We start from the raw sequence: 23,496 nt of genomic DNA, 5'->3' as shown, positions 1-23,496 counted from the left end.
AGCGTTCTATGTAACTCTAGCTTAATAGTTCTTTGATTTGTATAACATAAATACCACGAACATTCAAAATGCAACCATGTGACAATTTTAAATTTTGCTTTTATGACATTTAAAGGTAGATGAGACAGCTATATAGACTTTTCTTTTGATGCACTTGAAAACGAACGAATTGCTCAAAAGGGAATAGAAATTATCTCAAACTCAAACGACGAATATTGACGAGTTGGAGCTGACAAATTTTACTGTCGCGCTGCAAAGTGGATTTGTGTAAATTTAAATTAATTTTAACACTAATAAATGCAGTGAATTAAATTAAGAAAATTGCATAGTACATTACAACAAAAACAATTATACTTGTTTTATAACGACTTGTGTGTGGTTTCGACCCACACAACTTAGGGGCAGCAGTTAGAAGTGGTAGTGCAAGTGGAAGAAAAGATAAAAAAGTTACATTTTAAAGGTATGATACACAAATATTTGGGTTTTAAATACTACACAGTTATGTGCTATTAAGTTGCATATGAACTGCGATTAATTAATTAAAATCTCAGATACATACTATAATAGCTTTCGCTAAATTTAATTAGCTGGCAGCTGGTGAAAAAGTGTGGAAGAAAATTGGAGTTTGGGTGCAGACAAGTTGCTGCACTTGCACATATTCAGGTAGGGCGTGTTTCTGCTATAAAAGCGTCGCCGATAAAAGAAAACGAAGTTGCGAATAGATAAAAATGTTAAAGCAGGATTACACAAATATTTAAATTAAGGTGGAAAGTTTTTAATAAAAAATGTCGATATAGATAAAAGGGAAAGAAATAATTGTATACCAGCCAGCGCATTTAAGTGGGAGGTGCACAGTGTAAAATAAAAAAAGTTAATTGCAACCTCCCTTTTGTAGGCGCGAAACAACGTATGAAAGGCATATTGCAAAGAGCGTAAAGTAGTGAAAAGTGAGTGTAAAATCAAAATGTATAAAAAATATAATTAATGAGCAATTTAAAAAATAAATAAATAGAGCACATCTCAGCACCCCACCAATGCGTAGAGCTTAGAGTGGCGGATGTAAAATACGTGTTTAGGAAATTACCAGAAAATAAAAGTAAAGTAAAAATATTAAGCACCACACTTCCGTCTGTGTGCGCCAACCACCAGTCGGGTCATATTTCCGTGTATACATTTTTGTTGGTTTACCAATTTAGTTCTGCACACGCCCACATATTTGGCTAAGTACATCGGACTCGGCACCCCAACTTAGACTAAAAAAAAAAAAAAAAACGAATAAAGCTTTGGTTCGAATTAAGCAAGTTTTTTATCTTAAGCTTTGTTCTACGAAACAAAGTTAACGCTTTTAGCATAATGGGCGCACAGCAGGGCAAAGAGCGCGGTTCACATTCAAGTGGTGGTGGCCATGGCGGTACAGCTAGCTGTATTGGTGTACCAAGTAATGGCAGTCCAGTTGGTTTATCCTCATCGCATGGCATTAGTGTTGGTAGTGTAAACGCTTTAGCTGCTGGTTCCAGTTTACGTGGCTCGCGCATTAAACCGTCAGCAACACCAGCCGTTGTGGGTGGCAGTTCACATCGTACGACTAATGCTTCGTGCGGCAGCAGCATAGGTCATACGTCGAAGGACAATCATAATCGTTGTAATGCCATCGGATTGAATATCTTCACAGAACATAATGGTAAGTTTTTTTTAATGTCGATTTTGGTTATTGAACATTATTGTTTATCATAAAAATTAAAATTCTTTAAAAGGACATGCCAGAGTTAGTGCCGCATAAAGTAATCTCACCACTGAACCCAAGGAATACCACGAACGCTTCAATGTGTGCGAGACGGATTAACCAAGCCCTTTTGCTTTTCCTGATGGTGCCTATCTTGGATGAGGTGGTGTGAAGATAATGAGAGCACAACAGCATACAGTGCATTACCTCACCACAAATATATCTATCAAAGCGCGCCGGAAATCTTTCTTGGTTATTGTAATTCCTCGTAGTTTTGAAGAGTGAAATCAGATGAAAAGATTCCAACGAGCTTGAACCAAACTGTTACAGGAACCCGAAAGGTTGCCAGTGCAATATATACCTTCTTCACCCCAATTGTCAACCTCACCTACCCGTGGCGAATACTGTTTCTTTCACAGCCGAGGCTCTGGTGACTCAAAGCTACTCATGGATCTGGCGGGTGGGAGGGCGTAATGTCCTAGAAGGTTTCATACCCAATCGTTCCCGAGATGGGACAAAGTACGTGCGAGAATATTTTAAGTTCCTTAATCGCTGGTCGGTCGAACTACAACTCAATTCCGAAATAGAATGATGGTACCCAAACAGAGATCGAATAAGTTATTGAATCAGGAAAAGGAAACAAAAAATAAACCCTGGTACAACTCTCCAGGGTTGATAAAGCTTACTTTGAATTGTCTTCACTACCGAGCGAGTCCTTCAACATGTAATATATGAATATCTAAGAGCTTATTTCATGGACAACCCCAGAGTCAAAAGAACACTGTAGAACATAGCCTCCTAAAAACAAAGCTATTGTTTTTGTTTTTAGGAGGCTAAGTTCTACAGTATTCTTTTAATTCTACAGTATTTTGGAAAAAAAGCTATTCCATGAAATGGTGATTCCCCCAGCGGGTTAGGGGGTCAGATTATACGCGCGGTAGGTATGGCTGTCGTAGGCGACTAAAATAGTGTAGCGCAACCCTTCAGGTTGCCAGCGCAATATATAGCTTCTCCAAACCCAATTGTAAACCTCACATATCCGCGGCGAATCCTGTTTCACTAACAGACGAGGCTCTGGCGACATATAAATCGTTCCCGAGATGGTCGGGCTATCTTAATGGTGCTGTGTTACCGGAGCGTACCGGATCTGTATTCGGCAGAGGACCATTACATCGATAACACTCCTCAAAGCTTTCGGGAAGCAACCTTATCGCTGCAACAACAACAACAACATGAGATGGTGAGATAAATTCCTGAGCTAGCAGAATGGAAGAAAAATCGTCCTGCGATAAGTCAGCATGAATGAGTTATAGACTCGACCGCTCCTGACCAAGTTTCATATAACTACTATATACTCGTGTTCCAAACATATACTTACCAATTTACCCATCAACTTCCGTTTACTTTCCTTAAAAAAAATATCTCAGGAACCTTTGCCTTGGTCATAGCCTGAACTTTTAATATAACGATGCCATGAGACCCACAAACAGCGATTTAGTAAGTTGCAGTTTTTAAACGCTACTCTGTTCAGCTTAGTATACGCGTACATAAACATAGCCTTTTAAGCAACTTAAGTGTACATATGCAATTATTTATATTATTATTTTCTATATATTCTTTGTTTTACTTATTTTCTATTTTATGTTTTCTACTTTCGCTTCTTAAATGTATTATGATATTGCATTTTTATTATAGTCTTTATGCGGGTGGATCATTGCGTCTAGGATTTTATTGTTGCAGGGTTGATTTTCGTTTACTTGAATCAGACAGCCGGCTCTTTGGAAATATGTATTTACGTACTTGTGTTTGTCAGCGGGAGTCGCACCACCATTGTTCTTGTCTATAGAACTTTCGCTTGGCTGACTGCCACGGAAGTTTGTTTTGTAATAATGTGGCGTTGTTTGATGGATTACAGACTTTATGTATATCTGTTAAGAAACTCAACTGGATACATACGGACGTGGGATATGCATTTAATTCTCTATGAATTTCGTATATGAAATGTGATGCTAATCTGTGGTTGTTTTTTTAGTAACATACCTTTTAACCATGGAAGTCGTAGATAGATATATAATATATGTGTATCCGACAGTTTTCGCCATTCCAGAACCATCTAGTTTGTTTATAATATTCCAAGCTGCAGACTGTATATATTTATCAATGTCTGAATGTTTTTTGTCCATGCTTTCAGAACTAAACGGGAAGGTAAGCTGATAGAATGCTCAAACCAAAGTCTCTGTTAGTTCTCTCCGACATAGGCTTAGCAGGTTGTTTTCTTTCCAATGGTAAACCATCGATACCATTGCTGCCCAAATTTAGGGAGATTTTAGTTGTCTTCCGCAGCTTTGAATCAACTATGCGTCGCTTCACTTACGGTCCCTATTATAATTATTCCGTTTTCTTTGTGACAGCTGAAATGTCAAGCATGATATTTAAGCATATGGAATTTTTCCCACTCCACTATTCTGCCATTTTAATATGTTATTATTTCGGAATACGATTTTTGTGAGATGAAGTAGCCATCTCAGCAGACGACTAGTCGTCAAATGTCTGAAATCACAAGGTTCATCCTCTACCCACCACCAGTTGAGGTAGAGATGGATGTAAAAGTCTAGGCAGACACTCCAAGTGTATTTCTTTCATGAAAAGCTTCGGGTAAAAGTCTAGTTGAGGGTTCGACTGCTAATTCACTACCAAAAATATCGAGAGAGGTGTCAAAATACTCGTATTAATCTCGAGAACAATAATACGAAGGCGGAAAATAAAAATTGTACCTCTGTCCGGAAATATTTGCAGTTGAAGTTGGCGATCTTCATGTGGTTGTTGTAATGTTGTTGTACCCACAAAAAAAATTGTGAACATAAGTGTTTGGCGCGAATAAAGTCTTGGTCTCCAAACCGGTGTTCGACCCACCCAGGGTAATTTTTATAACCGCGGCCGAATGCCGCCAGCGCAGAAAGGTGTTCTGAGTAAAAATACTATGGATACCACCCTCCGTTTCGGAGGGACCCGCGGGTCATTTTTCGGTTTTTCGTTAATATCTTTGAACGAGTTAAAATTTTTATTTTCCGCCTTTGGATTATTAATACTCACGTCAAGGCGCGTCGTTTTACACCTCTCGATATTTTTGGAAGCATATTAGTAGTCAACCCCTCAACTATACTATTACCAAGAGTCACGGTGAAGATTCGTTTGCATTGCAGCTGCTATTCGGAGTTGGCTTAATCCATGTAGGTACCGTCCGGCAAATAAAAAATTATTTAAGACCACGACGCAAATTGAAAGAGAAGCTCGGCCTAAATCTTTTCGGAGGTCGCACCAAATACGACTAAAGATAAAGTCATAATTTTCTTAACTTTTCGGACCAGGCACTGGTGGAAATTTAAAGGCCTAAGTGGAGGTAGCTCTACAAAAAGTGGTTTGAACGCAAACAAGTCAGTGTTTTTCCCGGGCGATATGCGTGCTTTAGATTTTTTAAATTTTCCTGAGCACCATCTTCCTTTAGTTTTTTTCTTTTGGTCGTTTTAAAACTTTAGGCTTTTCAAGTTTAATGTTTTTTTACATCTTTCCCAGCACAAAAATCCAAATGTGGTGCACTCCCCGATGCCGCTAGTTGGACGGTTGAAGAGGTATTGTCATCAATCCATACAACAACTACTGTATTTATTTAATACAGTCTGCATCTAAAGCTATTGGACCTCGTGCATTGAAAACTAACAATATTGTGTTTTGTTGTTGATAAGCACACTTTTTGTAGGTTTTTGGGAGTATTATCGATGTTGATGGTTATTTGCCGGATAAAGATTTAGTACTCGCCGGTAACGAGCACCATAAAGGAACTAGCTCGACCATTTCATGAACGATGTAATATTAACACATTGAACCTCCTAGCCCATCTCGCCATCTGAGGAACTTGGTATCACCTCCATTGCTAAATATGTGTATGATACATTCATATTTGTAACAGTATTCTACTCGAGCAGGTGGGGTTGACAGTTGGCTTGCGGAAGCTGTGAATCTATAAAGCATTGTATTGCTCTTATCGACCCCTTGAATCCAGTAGACATACATAGACCCGTAACAATAATCATAAAGATGCCATAGCTTTTTTTCGTATGTTGTACAGTCTTTTTTATTGGACGTTGGGGTAGCGCACTACTCTCAAGTGGCCCAACCCCACGCTTATGTAGATATACCTTGAAGCCGCCGTGCCTGCTCAATATCTGTATCAGGTGGTAATTTAGTTCGCCGTGTTTTCGCTGGTACCATTTCGTTATATTCCGAACTAGCATAAAGGTCCAGCGCCCTTTTCTCGAATCTACCCACCGTTATTGCCACCTAACTATTGTTCGTGACCTTGCGCTTTTCTTAGCATTTTCAGATGGTAGGCTGATTCGAATGCAAATACATATCGGGCATTTCACCTGATCTACTGGGATTTTCCTGGATAAAACATGGATCGCGTCCTCGGACATCGTCCGATAAGCACATGCCATTCGTATAGAAAGCAGTAATACGGTAGGTTGCTAGTATATTTTTTTGGTGGACCATTTTAGATCCGTGTCATACTGGTGCTGCATATAATATTATCGATCTGGTTACGTTGGATAATACCTGGTCCGCCGATTTATTTGTATTAGGGCTCCACTAGTTCTAGAAACTTTTCTCCCCATCGCCCATAAGTTTTCCTTAAAAGTTAGTTTTGAGTCCATTTTTACTCCTAGATATTTTAAGAATGGCTTTGAATTTATTTGATAATCTCCTATGGTTAGGACTAACTCATCCACAGTCCGCTTTGAGCTCATCAAAAGCACCTCTGTCTTATTGCTAGCCATCTCGTTTCATGTTCGTCTTTTTTTATTCTTTCCACGGCGTCATTGCATAATGCTTTGAGCGGATCAAGTTTCTTGGCCACTGGTACTACGACAATATCATCTGCATATCCGACAATTTCCGTGCTTCTGGGAAGGTCGATTTGTAGCACACCGTCATACATCACATTCCATAGCGTTGGGCTTAGAACATATGCCTGAGGGATACCGCCGGTGGTGTTGTGCTTTCTTGGTCCCTCATCCAAATCAAAAAGATACCATACCTACCCTCTCGGAAACTATCATATGATGAGTGTATTGAACCTTTGCTGCTTTGCGTGCAAATGTAGCCACAAAGCAGACCGTTTCTGGTGCTTTTCATTGTGTCAACACACCAGCTGAATAGAGACATAAAAATCTAATCTGTAGAACTCATTACATACATACTTTGCAAAGAAAACTACCTCCCAACGCTGAATGTTTATTCTTTATTTAGTATTTTGTTTATTTAGAAATATCGATATTAAGCTTTTTAAGTGCATTATATTGTCTATTCTATCTCGATTAAACTGCTACTCGATGGTTCTCATACCCATTATCTTTCGGTAGTTTTCTAAATTATTCAATTAAATAAATAATTTATTACTTAGTAATTTCAAATTTATTTTGTTGGGAACCAATTGTACATAAACACCCTTGATTGTATTGAGTAGCACATAAAATTATTGAAACGCCAGCTGAAACTATTTAAATTAAAATTTTTTGTTGACTTAAAGCTCATACAAACTGTTGATGATGATTTGTCGCAAGTTTGTTCCACAGCCATACTCGTACATATGTACGTACAATATATTTCAATTGGTCGTTTTGTTGATGCTGACGCAGTACCAAATACGTTGCATCATGCACAAAAAAAAAAAAAACAAAAGAAGCAACCCCAGAAATTATAGACCCACAATATGTACAAGTATGTACGCATAAATGTTCATCTACATGCACACACGCACACGCAAACGCAAAAATATGTTCAAACAAAAGAATAAAAAAAAACTCTATCACCATCATCAAAATGCCAACTTCACACCACATTCAAATTCTTTACTGCACTCCATCTTCATATATGTATGTAGCCGCCTTAGTTGTTGCCCCCTTTTATCGTGTGGGTGGGGCTCTTTTCATATTCAATAGCTGCACCGTTCTTCTACTGCATTGTATTTACTATAAAATTGCATTTAAATTTGGAAACAAACACGTCGTCTTACATATTTCATATTGATGAGGGAATGAAAGTTGTGTAAAAAAAAAAGAAAAAAACCCTCACCTCCAGCAATTTTCGTTATATATTCGTGCTGCATTTTTCATGTTTACAAAACACAGGGGATGATGTCGCCATGGATTTGTATGCATATTTTATAGAAACGTGCGTACAGATCTAGCTGTCTAAACAGCGATTACCTCAGAAGACATGTTTTTGAAATAATGGAAAAATTGACTAATTACTTCCCCATAAGCGCTAAGGGAAATTTAAGTTTATAACAACTGTTTTATTAGTTATTAGTGCAGGTACTATTGGTTTCAATTATTCAGAACGATCGGTGCTGAATTAAATAGCCTGCTAGTAAGCTTAAGTTCAAAAATCGCGAATTTCGAGTTACCACCCTTCAGATCAAGGTGTGTGTTATGTATTTACAGCTGCATGTTCAAAAATAAGAGCATGTTTTTAAACGGTTTTATTTAGCTCGACTGGGCTAGCTGGCACGAATTTTGTAATTGAAATTTAAGTAACTTCCCGACAAGCTACGAGCTTGAAACTTGGAATATAGTTCAGAACCCGATGACAATGCAATAATAAGAAGAAAAAACTCCGTTAGCTGGCGCATGAATTGAAATATTTCAAAAAGTCGTATTTGTGGTCAGATTTTTTCATATTTGGAACACATAATACATACATGAATAGAAAGCGACCTATAAAAAAATCGCCGCTAGGTGGCGCAAGGTTCGAGATATTACCAAAATTCGTATTTTTGGAACACATAATACATACATGAATAGAAAGCGACCTATGAAAAAAATCGCCGTTAGGTGGCACAAGGATCGAGATATTCAAAAAAATCGTATTTGTGGTCCTATGTGGCTCATATTTGGAACACATAATACATACAAGAATAGAAAGAGACCTATGAAAAAAAAAATACCCAAACACAAAATCCCCAAAGAAAAAAAAAAAATACCCAAACACATAATCCCCAAATTCAAAATCCCCAAAATCAAAATCCCCAAAATCAAGATCCCCAAACACAAAATCCCAGTGGTATGATAAACATCATGACCGTGTAAAAAATAGCAATATCTCTTTCCTCTTTCATTCATATTTATGTATGTATAACTATATATTCACGTTTTGGCAATACATATTTTTACTTATCCATATATAGGACTGCTAGTCGCTCTAATTCGAACAAGCTAACAGAAGCGTGTACTACGCAGAAGGACATCACCCTGGTGGTAGCCACGGTTATACCACACACCCGGACTTTGCATGGCGTAGTCCAGGGTTATTTTTTATAAGCGCGGCCGAAGGCCGCCTGTGCAGAAAGTTGGTATGGATTATTAGCCTTTTTTGGTCGCGGCGATTTTAAACCTAATTTGAATTTATTTCACACATAAAATGGGGATTTTGTGTTGGGGATTATGAGTTTGGGGATTTTGATTTTGGGGATAACGTGGTAGACCCACACATAATACATACATACATGAATAGAAAGCGACCTATGTAAGAAACCGCCGCTAGGTGGCGCAAAGATCGAGATATTCAAAAAAATCGTATTTGTGGTCCGATTTGGCTCATATCTCGAACACAATACGTACATGGATAGAGAACGGCCAGTGATGTCCGATTTGGCTTCTATTTGGAACAAATATTACATACAGTCCAGTAGAAGTGACATCAAAATATTTTGGAGTTCGAGGAGGGACAGGCATACGTGGCGCAGAGTCGAGTAAAGTCTTTGGAAGGATTATGTATTGAGCGCTTCCCAAGGCAGTCGGTTCTATGTACCGGAGCGACTCGGGATTTTTCCCGACCAAGGACTGTCATTTCAGTGTGACCCCATCTAATTTGTTTTGTCCCTCCCACAAATTGTCATCCTCCCAGCAGCTCCTTGCAGCAGGACTGCTCCATATTCTCTTACTCCGGGAAGGCATCGAATCCAATCCGGGTTCGTCTCCTGACCCCGGTCCTGAGAAATGGTTTTGCTGCATCTGCCGGAAAAGAATCTTTTTAGGACGGTCATACTCTGTTCAGTGTGTCTCGTGCAAGGGATGGTTGCATCGGACAGGTTATTCTGGGCTTGATCCCAAAACCCGACGTCCACGTAACTTTTATAAATCTTTTGTGGCTCCTTGCTGTTCACGCCCAAGGGCGTCCCGTAGTCTACGCCTAAGCGCCTTTCACTACCTTCCAGCAGCCCCGCTGCTGCTCGCGCCTCACGGCGCCAACAACTCAAACAGCTGATACCACTCATAACTACTACCTTCGTAGTAGAGTTGGTAGCAATGCTGATCATCAGCCCCTGCCCCCGTCTCCCCCCCCCCCCCCCCCCCCCCCCCTCTTTTCCGGCAGCAATCGTGCAGGTAAGGGAAACAGACTCTTAGTCCCTACCTCCGTTTGCATCGTCTGCCAGCACAGAATATATAGGTTTGCGACATCCGCCCAATGCAGCTCCTGCCTTGGGTGGTGCCACTTTCCTAGATGTTCTGGTCTCCGCGACGGCAACCCCCCGACGGGTTTCATCGCGCCATGTTGCCAGGTCGCAAACCCAAATCATCCCCAATGCTTGCCCAAGGACGCCCAGTCCCAAGGCTACAACAGCAATTGTGTCCTGGCCTTCCACAACCCAGGCGTTGTCACCCGTCACTTACCCCCAGAGTGGCGACGTCTCCCCTTATGCACTTCAGAATTCTGCAGTTCAACTGTAATGGACTAACTGGGAAGATTACGGAGATAGTCGATTTCATGAAGCGGCACAACATCCGCATTGCTGCGATTCAAGAGACTAAACTCACAGCAAGATCTGCATTGCAGACCTGCTCTGGGTATAATGTCCACAGGAAAGACCACGAGAGCGGAAATGGAGGCGGTCTCGCGTTTATCATACACCACTCTGTGCAATATTATATATTTGATCCTGGCATCGACCGCAGGGACAATGTCTTAGAACGTCAAGGCCTATCTGTCCGGTCAGGCGATGCAACCCTAGAAATCATCAACATCTACATCCCTCCTGCCACCTGTTGCCCCAGTGGATACCGCCCTAATATCAGGGCCTTACTCACTGGCAACAATCGCATTATCTTCGGCGATTTCAATGCCCATCATGATCTATGGCATTCAAACTTGCGGGCGGACAGTAGGGGTGAGATGTTGGCGGATCAAATAGAAGAAACGACGTTCTGCACAATAAACGGAGACGCCCCCACGCGTATGGTAGGAAGCTGTCACAGCTCGCCAGATATCTCAATCGTGAGCGCAGAAATCGTAAACTGCGTCAACTGGCAGCCGATGGTAACAGTGGCATCCGACCACCTGCCCATACTTATTTCGCTTGAGCGTACCGCCGACTTCATCGTCACTGAAAAACGCACTTTCAAAAACTTCAAAAAAGGAAAGTGGGAAGAATATAAATTCTTTACAGACAGCCGCTTTGCTGCCCTCCCTATCCCGACTGATGCCCGCCAAGGGGAGCGTGCCTTCCGTAAGGTCATTAAATCCGCCTCGGCACATTTCATTCCCGCCGGGAGAATTCCCGAAATCCGGCCCACTTCCCGGCGGAGGCCGCAAACTTAGCGAGAGAACGTGACCTTATAAGACAGCTTGATCCAGGCGACCCCCAAATAAACCAACGCATCAGATTGCTTGTGGATGAACACAAGCGGGCGAAATGGGAGGAGCACCTAAGAGGTTGTAACCTCTCTACCGGTTTGGGTAAACTTTGGTCCACCGTAAAGTCCCTATCCAATCCGACTAAGCACAAAGACAAAGTTTCCATCGCCTTTGGCGACAAAGTGCTGTCGGACGCGAAAAAATGCGCGAGCGCTTTCTGCCGACAATATATAATGCATCCTACGGTCGACAAAGATAGACGGAGAGCCAATAGACGCGCACATAAACCCAAATTCAGCGCGTAACCAATCACCATCACCGCTAAAGAGGTTGAGGACGCCATTGGTCGTGCTAAACCATCCAAAGCAGTGGGCCCAGACGCCATAGCCATGCCGATGCTTAAAAGCCTAGGGAAAGAGGGTTTCAAATATTTGGCGCATTCCTTCAACCTGTCTCTTTCCACCTTTGTCATACCTGATAAATGGAAAATGGCCAAGGTGGTCCCGCTACTAAAGCCTGGGAAACCAGCTAACATAGGTGAGTCGTATCGTCCGATATCTCTCCTATCGCCAGTGGCAAAGACGCTTGAAGCCATTTTGCTCCCTTATTTCCAAGCAAATTTGCAGCTAGCCCCTCATCAGCATGGCTTCAGAAAACTCCATAGCACTATCACCACGCTAAATGCCATTAGCACCCAGATAAATTGCGGTTTAAATCAATACCCCCACCACAGAACAGTACTCGTAGCGCTAGACCTATCAAAAGCTTTTGATACGGTCAACCATGGCTCGCTACTGCAAGACCTGGAAGGGTCTACCCTTCCCCCATGTCTTAAAAGGTGGACCGCAAATTATCTGGGTGGTCGGCAGGTATCGGTGCAATTTAGAAACGAAACATCAAAACCGAGGAGAAGTGAAAAAACACAAGCAGGTCCTTGTTGAACTCCATAAACAGGCGTCGGACCTTTATGCCGGTAATTGCCCGGTGAATCCAGTACTTAACGAAAATTATCCAAAACTCGCGGAAGGGGAACGCATACTCCCCAGGGAAACGCGTGTCACTCTTGCTCAACTTCGTTCTGGATACTGTAACAGGTTAAACTCTTACCTATCCAGAATCAACCCCGACATATAAAATGTATGCCCCGCTTGCAATGTGTCTCCACATGACACCAACCATCTCTTCAATTGTAATGTGGAACCAACGCCTCTAACACCCCTTTCCTTATGGTCCACCCCTGTTGAAACAGCAAGTTTCCTTGGACTATTGATGACAATTTGTGATCGGTCGGGGCTATTAGGTGGGGCGAGCATTGCTACAACAACAACAACAGAAATAATAGGCAATTAAATAAAGATTAAAAACTTGAAAATAAAATAATTAAAAAAATTGTTAAGTTAAACGGTTTTATTGAAAACAATACTTACATGAAGTAATAATAATACTAAAAGCTAGAAAATAATTAGGTAGGTCCTAGGTACTAGTCATCACACTCCTCATCAATCTAGGGCGTTGATCAGACAATTAAATAAAAGCGTTGGACGCGTCAAATTTCTATTGATAGTTATATATAAGACCAACTGAACCTTAATAAAGTTATGCTTTAATTTAATTACTATTTAAAATTTTGAAATTGAAAAGGTTGCCCGAATTCCAAAATTTATCAAAAACGTTACTTTGTAATAAGTCCAAGTATTTTTTTTATAAAAGTAAATAATGTATAAACTTCTGGGTTTCATCAGTGAAAAAGGTCAGATTTTAAGAAGCATTACTCTCTTAAAAGGATTATAAAGCTACTTAATTTATTAGATGCCGAATTTAAGTTAGGCTTACACGCAGGGCCGTAGAGAAAAAATCCGGGCCCGGGACTAAACAATTTACGGGCCCCCTATAAAAATCCACTAATACATTTGATTAATTTGAATTAATGACGTCTTATTCATGAATCATTATTGATGGATTACATCAAAAAAATCAACTAAATGATTTTTGGACTAAGAGCTGAAAAAAAAATTTACACAAAATATTTACTATTTATATTATTTTATTGTAACGTACAAATAAAATTCTCTTTTAACAGCCACATAATGTTTCAAATAATGTTTTCTAGTAATTTGGTAACATTTTAATAAATCTAATGATGATTATACATTTTAATTATTCAATATAGAAGGTTCAGATATCAAAGAGTGGCTTTTCTTGCTTTTTTCGCTGCAAATTTTTTTATAATAATATCAAAATTTAACTGTCTTGCCAAAACGGATTCAACACAAATCGTGGCAAGTCCTTAAACTCGCTCTTGAGATGAACATGATCTATGAAAGTTTTTGATTCTTGAAAGGACGCTGAAGGAACGTTCTGCACTAGCTACAGTGACAGCTATAACACAAATGTTGGGAAAAATTGTATACAGATTTTGAACACATGTAGATGGCATTTAGAAATTCCAATGGTGACAGACCTTTATCAATATTTGCTTCGTAAATGTGTTTCAAGTGAATTATTTCGCATTCTAAGCTTTGAGAAATGTCCGACTTGTATTTTTCGACAAATCTTGCTGCACTCGCCGGTACCGTAGTTTCATCCATGTCTTCAAATTTCCACATAACTGCAAATCGTTCAGTAATGCCAGTGATTACCGAATCAACGATCACCAGGAATGTATTGTTTTTAAAATCAGATTCTGAATCATCCGTAATCATCTCATTTAAATTATATTCAGGACGTCTTTTGGGTTTTCTCTTTCGAATGTCCAGAAACTTTGGCGAGATGTTCAATTGAATAGCAACTGTTTTGCATTCGTTTAAAATTGTTTCCCATTGGTTCCTGGTCAACTTCAAATCAGCTAATAAGGCATCTAGATTTCGGACCTCAACATCTATGGTGGCGTCCCTAGCTTGGAGAGCCATGTTTATTTCATTAATTGTAGTCAGTATTTTGAACCAAATTGAATGAAGATACATTCGAGCTTGATATACTTGAGAATGCCGGTAAGATCTCCGTATGCTTACGCAGTCAAATTTGGCTTTTGTCTGAAAGACTATGAATAGAGCTCGGCACATTTTTTTGAGGATGTCCCATCGTTGTGGACTGCCGCTGAAAATAGTAAAACATTTTTGTACAACCCCGAAGAAAGTAATTGCAGCCGTACAACATTCTGCAGCATCAACACTATATAAATTGAGACGGTGGGTTGCACAAGGCGAGTAATCACCATTCAAGTTTTTGTCGAGAATGTGACGTAGTGCTCGGTTGTAAGCTCCTTTCATATTGGCGCCGTTATCGTACCCTTGTGCACGACAATCTTTTAATGGAATTTCATGTTTAGAGTATGGCAAATTAGATCAGCGATTTTCTGACCAGTTTTTTTGGTTACAATTCACGAAAGCGAAAACCCGTTCTTGAATTGTAAAATTTGTTGCTTTCGAATTGAAATGGAGTTAGCGCAAAATGAACGTAGTCAACGTGACTAGCATCAGGCATAGCATCAACGATAATAGCAAAATACTTGGCTTTCTTGCCTTGATCTAATATAGTTTCCCCTGTGCTTTGCACAAATTTCTATAAACTCGTTCTGAATGTCTGGGGAAAGATAGTGAACCTGTAAACGTTTGTGCTGCTGTTGTGAAATCCCAACTTTCTCCAAAATCGGATCATAATGGCTTATGAGATCTTAGATGCCCGAAAAATGTCCATTGTTTCGTTCACCAAGATATATAATTTCGCCGTTGAAAGCTAGGCCTATTTCACCCAAAAATAAAATAGTGTACAAAATTCTATATAAAATTTCTTTCCACTTTTGAGTTTCAGTGATTAGCTGTTCATTGATAAGTGTATGAATTGTAGCCTCCTTTTGAATTAGATTTTGTAAAGATCGCCATTTAATATAACATTTAATGTGATCTTAAGTATTTTTGTGTGATGGCAGTTTATCGTATAGCTTCTTCCATACCTGGAATTTCGAATATCCGCCAGGACAACAAATTTTAGGTCGATTAAAGTATTGGTGCTTAACAGACGACATGGTAGGCAATAAAAAGCATTGCTACTGGCACTCCACACAAACCAGTCACGCTCCACTTTCTCTCCATTTGGCAAGATTCTGTTTAACAATGAGGTAGGAAATGCCTCGTCATGACAATCACGTGGAAAAATAATAGGACACTTTTGATGACTTCGACGAATTATTTCGTTGACTTCTTCAGATCGCAAAAACTCATTGTTCACGGTACCGATATCGAAGTCGTTTAAATAATCTGGACTTTGATACAGAGTTGGTGGTATTGTTTGAAGACTTTTTGAAGATGCACCTTCATCAGTGTCACCACGAAAACTTTACGATTTCGGATTCATGTAAACATAAATTTTTGTTTGATGTTGTTATTGTCTCCTCACTGTTCGAAGGCCCAGGTAAAAAATCATTATCAATATTCGTTGCTTTTGAAATTCTGCTTCAAATTTGCACATGGAACAACTAAAGACTCCTGAATTAAAAAAAAAAAATTCTTAGTACCTCTAAATCGCGGGCCCCCTGAGAAGCCCAGGGTCCGGGGGGAATCCCCCATTCCCCCTCCCCCTCCCCTCTCGTCGGGCCTGCTTACACGACATCTATTTTTGAAAAAGGAGGTTTATTAAAGCAAGTGCTGCCAAACTAAAGACAAGAAATCAACAAATTATTTGGCTTACAGATTGAAGCAGACTTTTTATCTGGATTTATTTGGCTCAAATCGTTATTGCTGCATTTGCATGCAAAATTATTTATCTGGCTCAGGATCTTTGCCACCAAATGATGCCTTATATCTCTATTTACGTTTCAATGACGCGTGAACCAGATACAGATAGAAATTTAACATGCAAATGCAACAACAACTTCGTGATCCTGATATTTATCTGGTTCAATTTCTGATCCGTATAGCAGTTCTGTTCGTTTCGTTTTATGTAGTAGATTTTTTGACAGCTAACCACTTTTGAGTTGGTAGTACTCATGGCTCAACTATATGGTTGGCTCACCCCTACAGCAACAAAATACCTTTGTTCAGATTGTCAAAATCAGCGTGTTGGTGTTAGACGAATGGTTTCAACGAAGTTTCAGATTTGTTACAACGGTTCCGGGCCATTCATAATTTTGGTACGAGCATTTGGCGTTCTGGATCCATCGTCAGCATTTTGTGGAAAGAAGGTGTGCAACCCTTAACACATTTCTGATCTTAGACCTTTTGCATTCTATGTAGTTATTTTATGACGTATCCGCTCATCAGAGCATTTGGATTATGTCACGTTTTAAGTGTGTCTCCCAAGCTTTATAATCTGCGATTTGAATCGGTATCCATCCTCCATCAGCAGTTATCCTTCTTGCTTCAATGGCTGTTGCAAGACTATGACATATTTACAAAGAGGAAGATTGATAAATGCTTCTTGTTTGCTTTATTGGCTAACGACTTCTATGCGCTCTGTAAGCAAATCAAATTTTGCTAACAATTACCGAGAGGAACCCCGTCTCCCTAAGTATTTTGCTGGGGATCTGAACCCAGAATCTTCGGTGTGGTAGGCGAGCATGCGGCCACCGTACATACGTAGGTGTAGTCAAAAGTATTCAACATTTTTGTTTTTATTTTATGAGCTACGATAGAACTGTTTATATTTTTTTGTGCACAGCTGTGTATACATGCAATACATACATACAAATTTATGTACATAGCTATGAATATTTCGTTCTGAATAAAATGTGCGTATAGTAATAATATTTATATATTTATTAAAGCACACCAATCCCTTCGATAGGTGGAGTTGAGTCAACTCCGGAAGGCATTTTACGCATTTACACTTTTATTACTTTGACACGTTTCGTCGAAAATGACCTTTTATTGCTTCATCCGGCGCATTTATCGCCGCCGGCTACACGAATGAGTTCATGCCACGGGGCTACTTATAAGTACACTCAACCAAAATTTTATCCATATTTGGTTTCTTAGTTACCCATATCTTGTAAATACATTGTTATCAAGTGGGTAAAACGAATTCAATACGGCTACAGTTATTTATGCCGCCGACCCTTCAGTGCACTCAATGAGCTTGAATTCCTGTCACAGCTTTAAGTATGAAATAATTGTTCGTTTAATGAAGCTCGCGTCTAAGTATTTGTGTCTTATTTTATGCATTGTACGCCCACTTTATTTCTGCATATATGAGGCATTAACTCACGTTTTTATACTCAGCGTGCTTTGCACACAGAGGCCATAGATATTATATATATTAAATTTGATTGGATAACGGTTGTTTGTACAGGTATAAAGGAATCGAGATAGAGATAGACTTCCATATATCAAAATCATCAGTATCGAAAAAAATTTTGATTGAGCCATGTCCGTCCTTCCGTTCGTCCGTTAGCACGATAACTTAAGTAAATATTGAGATATCTCCACCAACTTTGGTACACTAGCTTATCTGGCCCAGAATAGATTGGTATTGAAAATGAGCGAAATCGGATGATAAACATGCCCATTTTTTATATATATATAATTTTGGAAAACACAAAAAACCTGATAATTTAGTAAATAATACACATAGAATGTTGAAATTTGACATGTGGACTGATACTGAGACTCTTGATAAAAATTTGAAAAAAAAAAATTTAAATGGGCGTGGTACTGCCCACTTGTGATAAGTAAATTTTACAAATATTATTAATCAAAAATCGTTAAACCTATCGTAACAAAATTCGGCAGAGAGGTTGCATTTACTATAAGGAATGCTTTGAAGAAAAATTAACGAAATCGGTTAAGGACCATGATGACTAAGCAATTTTCTATGTTTCGGGAGCCATAACTCGTAATTAAATTGTGTACACATATTTTCCTTATAGCAGAAAATATTTCTAGTAAAAATGGGCGGGATCGGTTAAAGACCACGGCAACTTAGATATAAAACAAGTTTAAAAGGGTCGTAGACTAGAATAATAACCTATAACTTAGCAAAAAATAGTTTTGAATCAATGATATTTGACTTATCAAGTTTTATTGTAAGAGGAAATGGGGAGATAATTTTTTTTAAACGGGTGGTGCCACGTGTTATGTAGAAAAGTAATTTATCTGAAATGAAATGTGCAATTGAAGCTCACGCTGAGTATATAAAGTTCGGTTACACCCGAACTTAGACACCTTTACTTTTTTATAATGGCATTAGAATTAAATTGATTGTCAGATTTTGTGCACAGTTTTTATGACCAATTACAGCTACTTTGCTAAACACTGCTCTAACGTAATTGATACAAAAAAATTTAAATCAATTTTAGATGCCCATTAACTACTTTTTTATTTCATTCAACATATTTCTATAAGTGGAAGCTCATATTTATGTAGTAAGCTTGAATCACTGTTGAAATTTCCTATTTTTTATTTCATATAAAGTGGCATCATCTGCCATTATTTTTGGTTGATTTTGATCAAAAGTTTTATTTATTTATTAATCCTTTTTGTTTGTATTTCACCAAGGCTTTTTCTTTATTAAGTACATATTACACGCCTATCTTTCCCACATATCTATCTGCTTTGTGCTATATACATTTGCGTGACAATTACTCGACTAAAGTGTCGCTATGGACCTTGAGCGCAATTTATTTCGATTTAGTTTACGCGCAAACGTGTTTTGCAAAAGCAAAAAAATGTTCATGAATTAATAGTAATGAAAGTGGTTTTTACTTGTGATCATGGCGACCAGCGTGGGGTGGTGGTTAATGTGCTGACCTAACATGCAAAAATCTGAGTACGGTACCCAGCTCATGTAGATGCTTTAGAAGATATTTTTCAAGCCAGGGGAATAGGCATTGGCTTAGTATGAATTACGTGATATACCTTCGAAGTGTATCTGTGCACCGTTTTATCTAAAACTATTTTGGAAACCATCCGTAGTCTGCCTCTCCTTACTACTTCTATCTCACAACGCATTTTACTCTACTTCGTCAATATTGGTTGACTACTTTGGACGCTCATAAGATCAACAGACACATATGAAGCCTTCCACAGTTGATACTAAAGGCAAGCTATACCTTTTCACACAAACTTTTTAGTGCTTTAATATGCTATGGTATGAATCTAAATAAAAATAGAAACCAGCTTTTGAAATAATTTTATGTATATTTGAACAATACAATATAATCATGCGTGTCTACGGGACAGCAGAAAATCACCGGATTTTGTGGTTAAACCATCATATTCGGTAGTACTTGGATCAAGGTTTATTAAAATAACAAAAACCAAAACATAAAATGTGTTTGTTTCCACAAAAACAAAAATATACATATATATAGCGTAAAAATTAAGTTGTTTGTACGGGACACGTACACTAGACCGGATTGTAAAAAAAAGTTCCCCCCGAAATATGAAACTTATATTGAAATTCGAAATACAGCCGAAATTCTTTTTTTATTGTAACTTGGTTATTTGAAATTCGATTTTTGGAATTTATACGTCATTAGTTTGGTCTTGAAAATCTGCATAATTGCTTTTAATGTCCTTTCAAGCTATGAAGTCGTTTTCACATGATTCGGTTAGCTAATCGGGGTATTTTTTTTTTTTGGAAAAATTGTTTCAATTAGGAAAAAGTCTTTTTAAGCAGGGTCGTCCTGGATAGTGGTTTGGCAAATACTTCAAGTGAATTTTTGCAATGAAAAGCTTATGGAAGAAGTCTCGCGCGGCCAATTTGTAGGGAAAAATTAAAAAAAAAAAGCTCGAGGCAAATTGGAAGATAAGCTCGGCCTAAATCTCTTAGGAGGTAAATCTCGCCCTGTTGTTTTTCAGTCTTGCCGCGAATCAATTTTTTTTTATACTAATCGTGCCTTTCTAATTTTGCAAAAATATTACCCATGTACTTTTCGTTAGTGACCGCTTTTGCAGACTCACTCGCAACACGCGATCGCTTACTAGTTTCACCAAGTAAACTTTGATCTTATTGACGCTACAAATGAGCCTTATACATGCAAGAATATCTCAAAAATATATGTGAATGCATAATACGTTAATTGTTTTTTAAGCACATAGTAGGTATGTAGTTGAATTCCAATGAAGCGTGATCCAGATACGGATAGAAATTTAACATGCAAATGCAACAACAACGCTGTGATCCTGATATTTATCTGGATCAGTTTCGGATCAACAGGGTGGCTCTGTTGATTTGGTTTTTTGTGGAAAATTTTTGACAGCATGCCCTCTGTTTTTGGTAGCACAGTCATATGCATTAGGGCATCCGATATTTAACATATTGTAACGAATTTAGGGAAACTCTGCTTATTTCACCCCTTCTACTAACGTTCGTATCGCTAAACTGTTGAGTAAATAACTCCAATATTCAATAATGCAAAATGGTCTTTATTAAAGTACTTCACAATAACACTTATACTTCGCAACCAATAGCGTGCTTAAATCAAACTGATTGCTCATGCCTCAGCTGGTGCTGCTTTTATACTCTTCGGTTTCCTCGTTCGCATATTTCTAGGCGTTTCTACTTCCAGAATTTACTAGTTCGCTAAAGGTTGCATACTTTTGTGAGTATCTCAGAAATATGCATGTGTATGTGTGAGAACTACTTTGCTGATGATTGCATACTTTTGTGAGTATCTCTCCGCTGCTGTATGTACATATGTGTAGACATAATGATCGATTTGTTTATGTAGATACAAGTACTGGAATAATTTAGTTGAAGATCTTTACAATAGTGAGTCATTTCCAGGTGCTGCTGCGCATCTCAGTCCAACTGATGCAGTATTATTAGCTAAGCGAAATGCTTTCCCCCGTCGCCGCTTTTACGCCAATATTTTATCAAAAGTGCGTTATATTATGATATCCCGAATGGCTAAACCAGAAGAGGTGCTCGTTGTCGAAAATGAAAATGGTGAAATAGTGCGTGAATTCATGAAAGATACTAACGCTATCAATTTATATAAAAATATGCGTGAAACGCTTGTTTTTTGACACATTTGGATTATGCCGATACCGAACGTATAATGACACTCAAATTAATGAACCAAGTGAATGGTACTGAGTTTTCGTGGAAAAATTTTAACACGCTTTGTTGGGCAATTGGTTCAGTATCAGGTGCTTTCTGCGAAGAAGATGAAAAACGTTTCCTCGTAACAGTTATAAAGGATCTACTTGGTTTGTGTGAACAAAAGAAAGGCAAAGATAATAAGGCAATAATAGCTTCTAATATAATATATGTTGTTGGGCAGTATCCAACTTTTTGAATTTATGCACGAAACACACGATGGCGTACAGGATGTGGCATGCGATACATTTATAAAAATTGCTATTAAATGACGACGTTATTTTGTAACTATACAACCGAATGAAGCGTGTACCTTCATTGGTGAAATATTAAGTACTATGAGTAGCATAATTTGTGACTTACAACCTCAGCAGGTTCATACTTTCTATGAAGCAGTCGGCTATATGATATCAGCACAAGTAGATCAAGTCCAACGGGACGCCTTAATTGAGAAATACATGTTCTTGCCAAATCAGGTTTGGGATGATATAATCTCACGTGCCTCCAAGAATGTCGACTTTCTTAAAAATATGACAGCTGTAAAGCAGCTGGGTAGCATTTTGAAGACGAATGTAGCTGCCTGCAAGGCATTAGGGCATGCCTACGTAATTCAATTGGGACGCATATATTTAGATATGCTAAATGTCTACAAGATTACATCTGAGAATATTATTCAAGCGATTGAAGTTAATGGTGTCGTTGTAAATAATCAACCTCTTATAAAAGCAATGAATGTTGTCAAAAAAGAGACTCTCAACCTAATATCGGAATGGGTATCACGCTCTAATGACAATCAGTTGGTTATGGATAACTTTATACCCCCACTTCTTGATGCTGTTTAGTTAGATTATCAGCGTTGCAAAGTGCCGTCTGCCAGAGAACCAAGAGTTCTTAGTTCAATGGCCATAATTGTGCACAAATTACGTAACCACATCACAAATGAAGTACCAAAAATCTTTGATGCTGTCTTTGAGTGCACACTCGATATGATAAATAAGAATTTTGAAGATTATCCGCAACACCGCACCAGCTTTTATGAACTTGTTCCAGCCGTTAATGCGCATTGCTTTAAAGAATTTCTCAATATCCCGCCCGCCCAATTTAGGCTTGTATTTGATTCGGTTGTTTGGGCATTTAAACATACAATGCGCAATGTTGCCGACATGTGCTTAAACATCCTATATAAAATGTTACAAAATTTGGAACAACATCCACAGGCGGCGCAGAGCTTCTACCAGACATATTTCACTGATATTTTAATGCAAATTTTCTCCGTTGTCACTGATACTTCGCACACAGCTGGCCTTGCAAACCATGCTACAATATTGGCATATATGTTCTCTTTGGTGGAGAATAATAAAATAACGGTTAGTCTGGGCCCAATACCTGACAACACCATTTTCATACAGGAGTATGTGGCCTCTTTGCTGAAATCCGCATTCAATCACTTAACGGATAACCAGATTAAGGTCTTCGTAACAGGTCTCTTCAATTTGGATGAAAATGTACAAGCATTTAAAGAGCATTTGAGGGATTTCCGCATTCAAATTAGGGAAATAACATGTGAGGACGATTCTGATTTATACCTAGAAGAGAGGGAGGCAGCATTGCGTGAGGAGCAGGCTAATAAACGTTTAATGCAACGCAACATACCTGGCATGTAGAATCCGCACGAATTGCCAGAAGATATGCAGGATGAGTAAATGATAATACAACATTATCAATTGAAAGAAGTTATGAGTGCAGAGCGAATGTTTTGATTTACGTGAAAAAAAAACAAGTGAATGTAACACACAAACAATTATATTCAAATGCATACATCTTTTTATAATTAATTAACGTAGGAGAATATTGAATAATTCTAAAGTTATGTTTGAAATGAATAATTGTCGTCGAAGTATGAATGTTTAAAAAATCTAACATCATAAATCTATATAAATATTATTAGACTATTTAATATAACCAACAATGCGAATGATTGCGTTTCTTTATTAAATTTAGAAATAGTTTGTATATTAAAGAAAACAAAAATCAATGAATGA

At 38.5% G+C, this 23,496-nt stretch overlaps 1 protein-coding gene and 1 pseudogene across 10 annotated transcripts in view; both read left to right on the top strand.

Annotated features, from left to right (window-relative positions):
• Window positions 1-200: 200 nt before the first annotated feature.
• The window catches only part of Abl (tyrosine-protein kinase Abl), a 307,213-nt gene continuing 283,917 nt past the window's right edge, over window positions 201-23,496 (top strand). For 7 of the 10 annotated variants that reach the window (XM_067757024.1, XM_067757023.1, XM_067757020.1 and 4 more), the window contains exon 1: window positions 201-1,681. In XM_067757024.1, the coding sequence (XP_067613125.1) occupies window positions 1,354-1,681 (328 nt within the window). In that variant the 5' untranslated portion in view covers window positions 201-1,353. The remainder of the gene's footprint in view (window positions 1,682-23,496) is intronic. The other 3 variants (XM_067757022.1, XM_067757021.1, XM_067757028.1) reach the window with 3 other exon arrangements.
• LOC137252933 (exportin-1-like) lies at window positions 7,494-23,423 on the top strand (annotated as a pseudogene).

This window comes from Eurosta solidaginis, chromosome 5 (assembly GCF_040869045.1).
Source record: "Eurosta solidaginis isolate ZX-2024a chromosome 5, ASM4086904v1, whole genome shotgun sequence".
Taxonomy (NCBI): Eukaryota; Metazoa; Arthropoda; class Insecta; order Diptera; family Tephritidae; genus Eurosta; species Eurosta solidaginis.
Note: the sequence above shows the minus strand (reverse complement) of the source record. Positions and strands in the feature narration are given on the sequence as shown.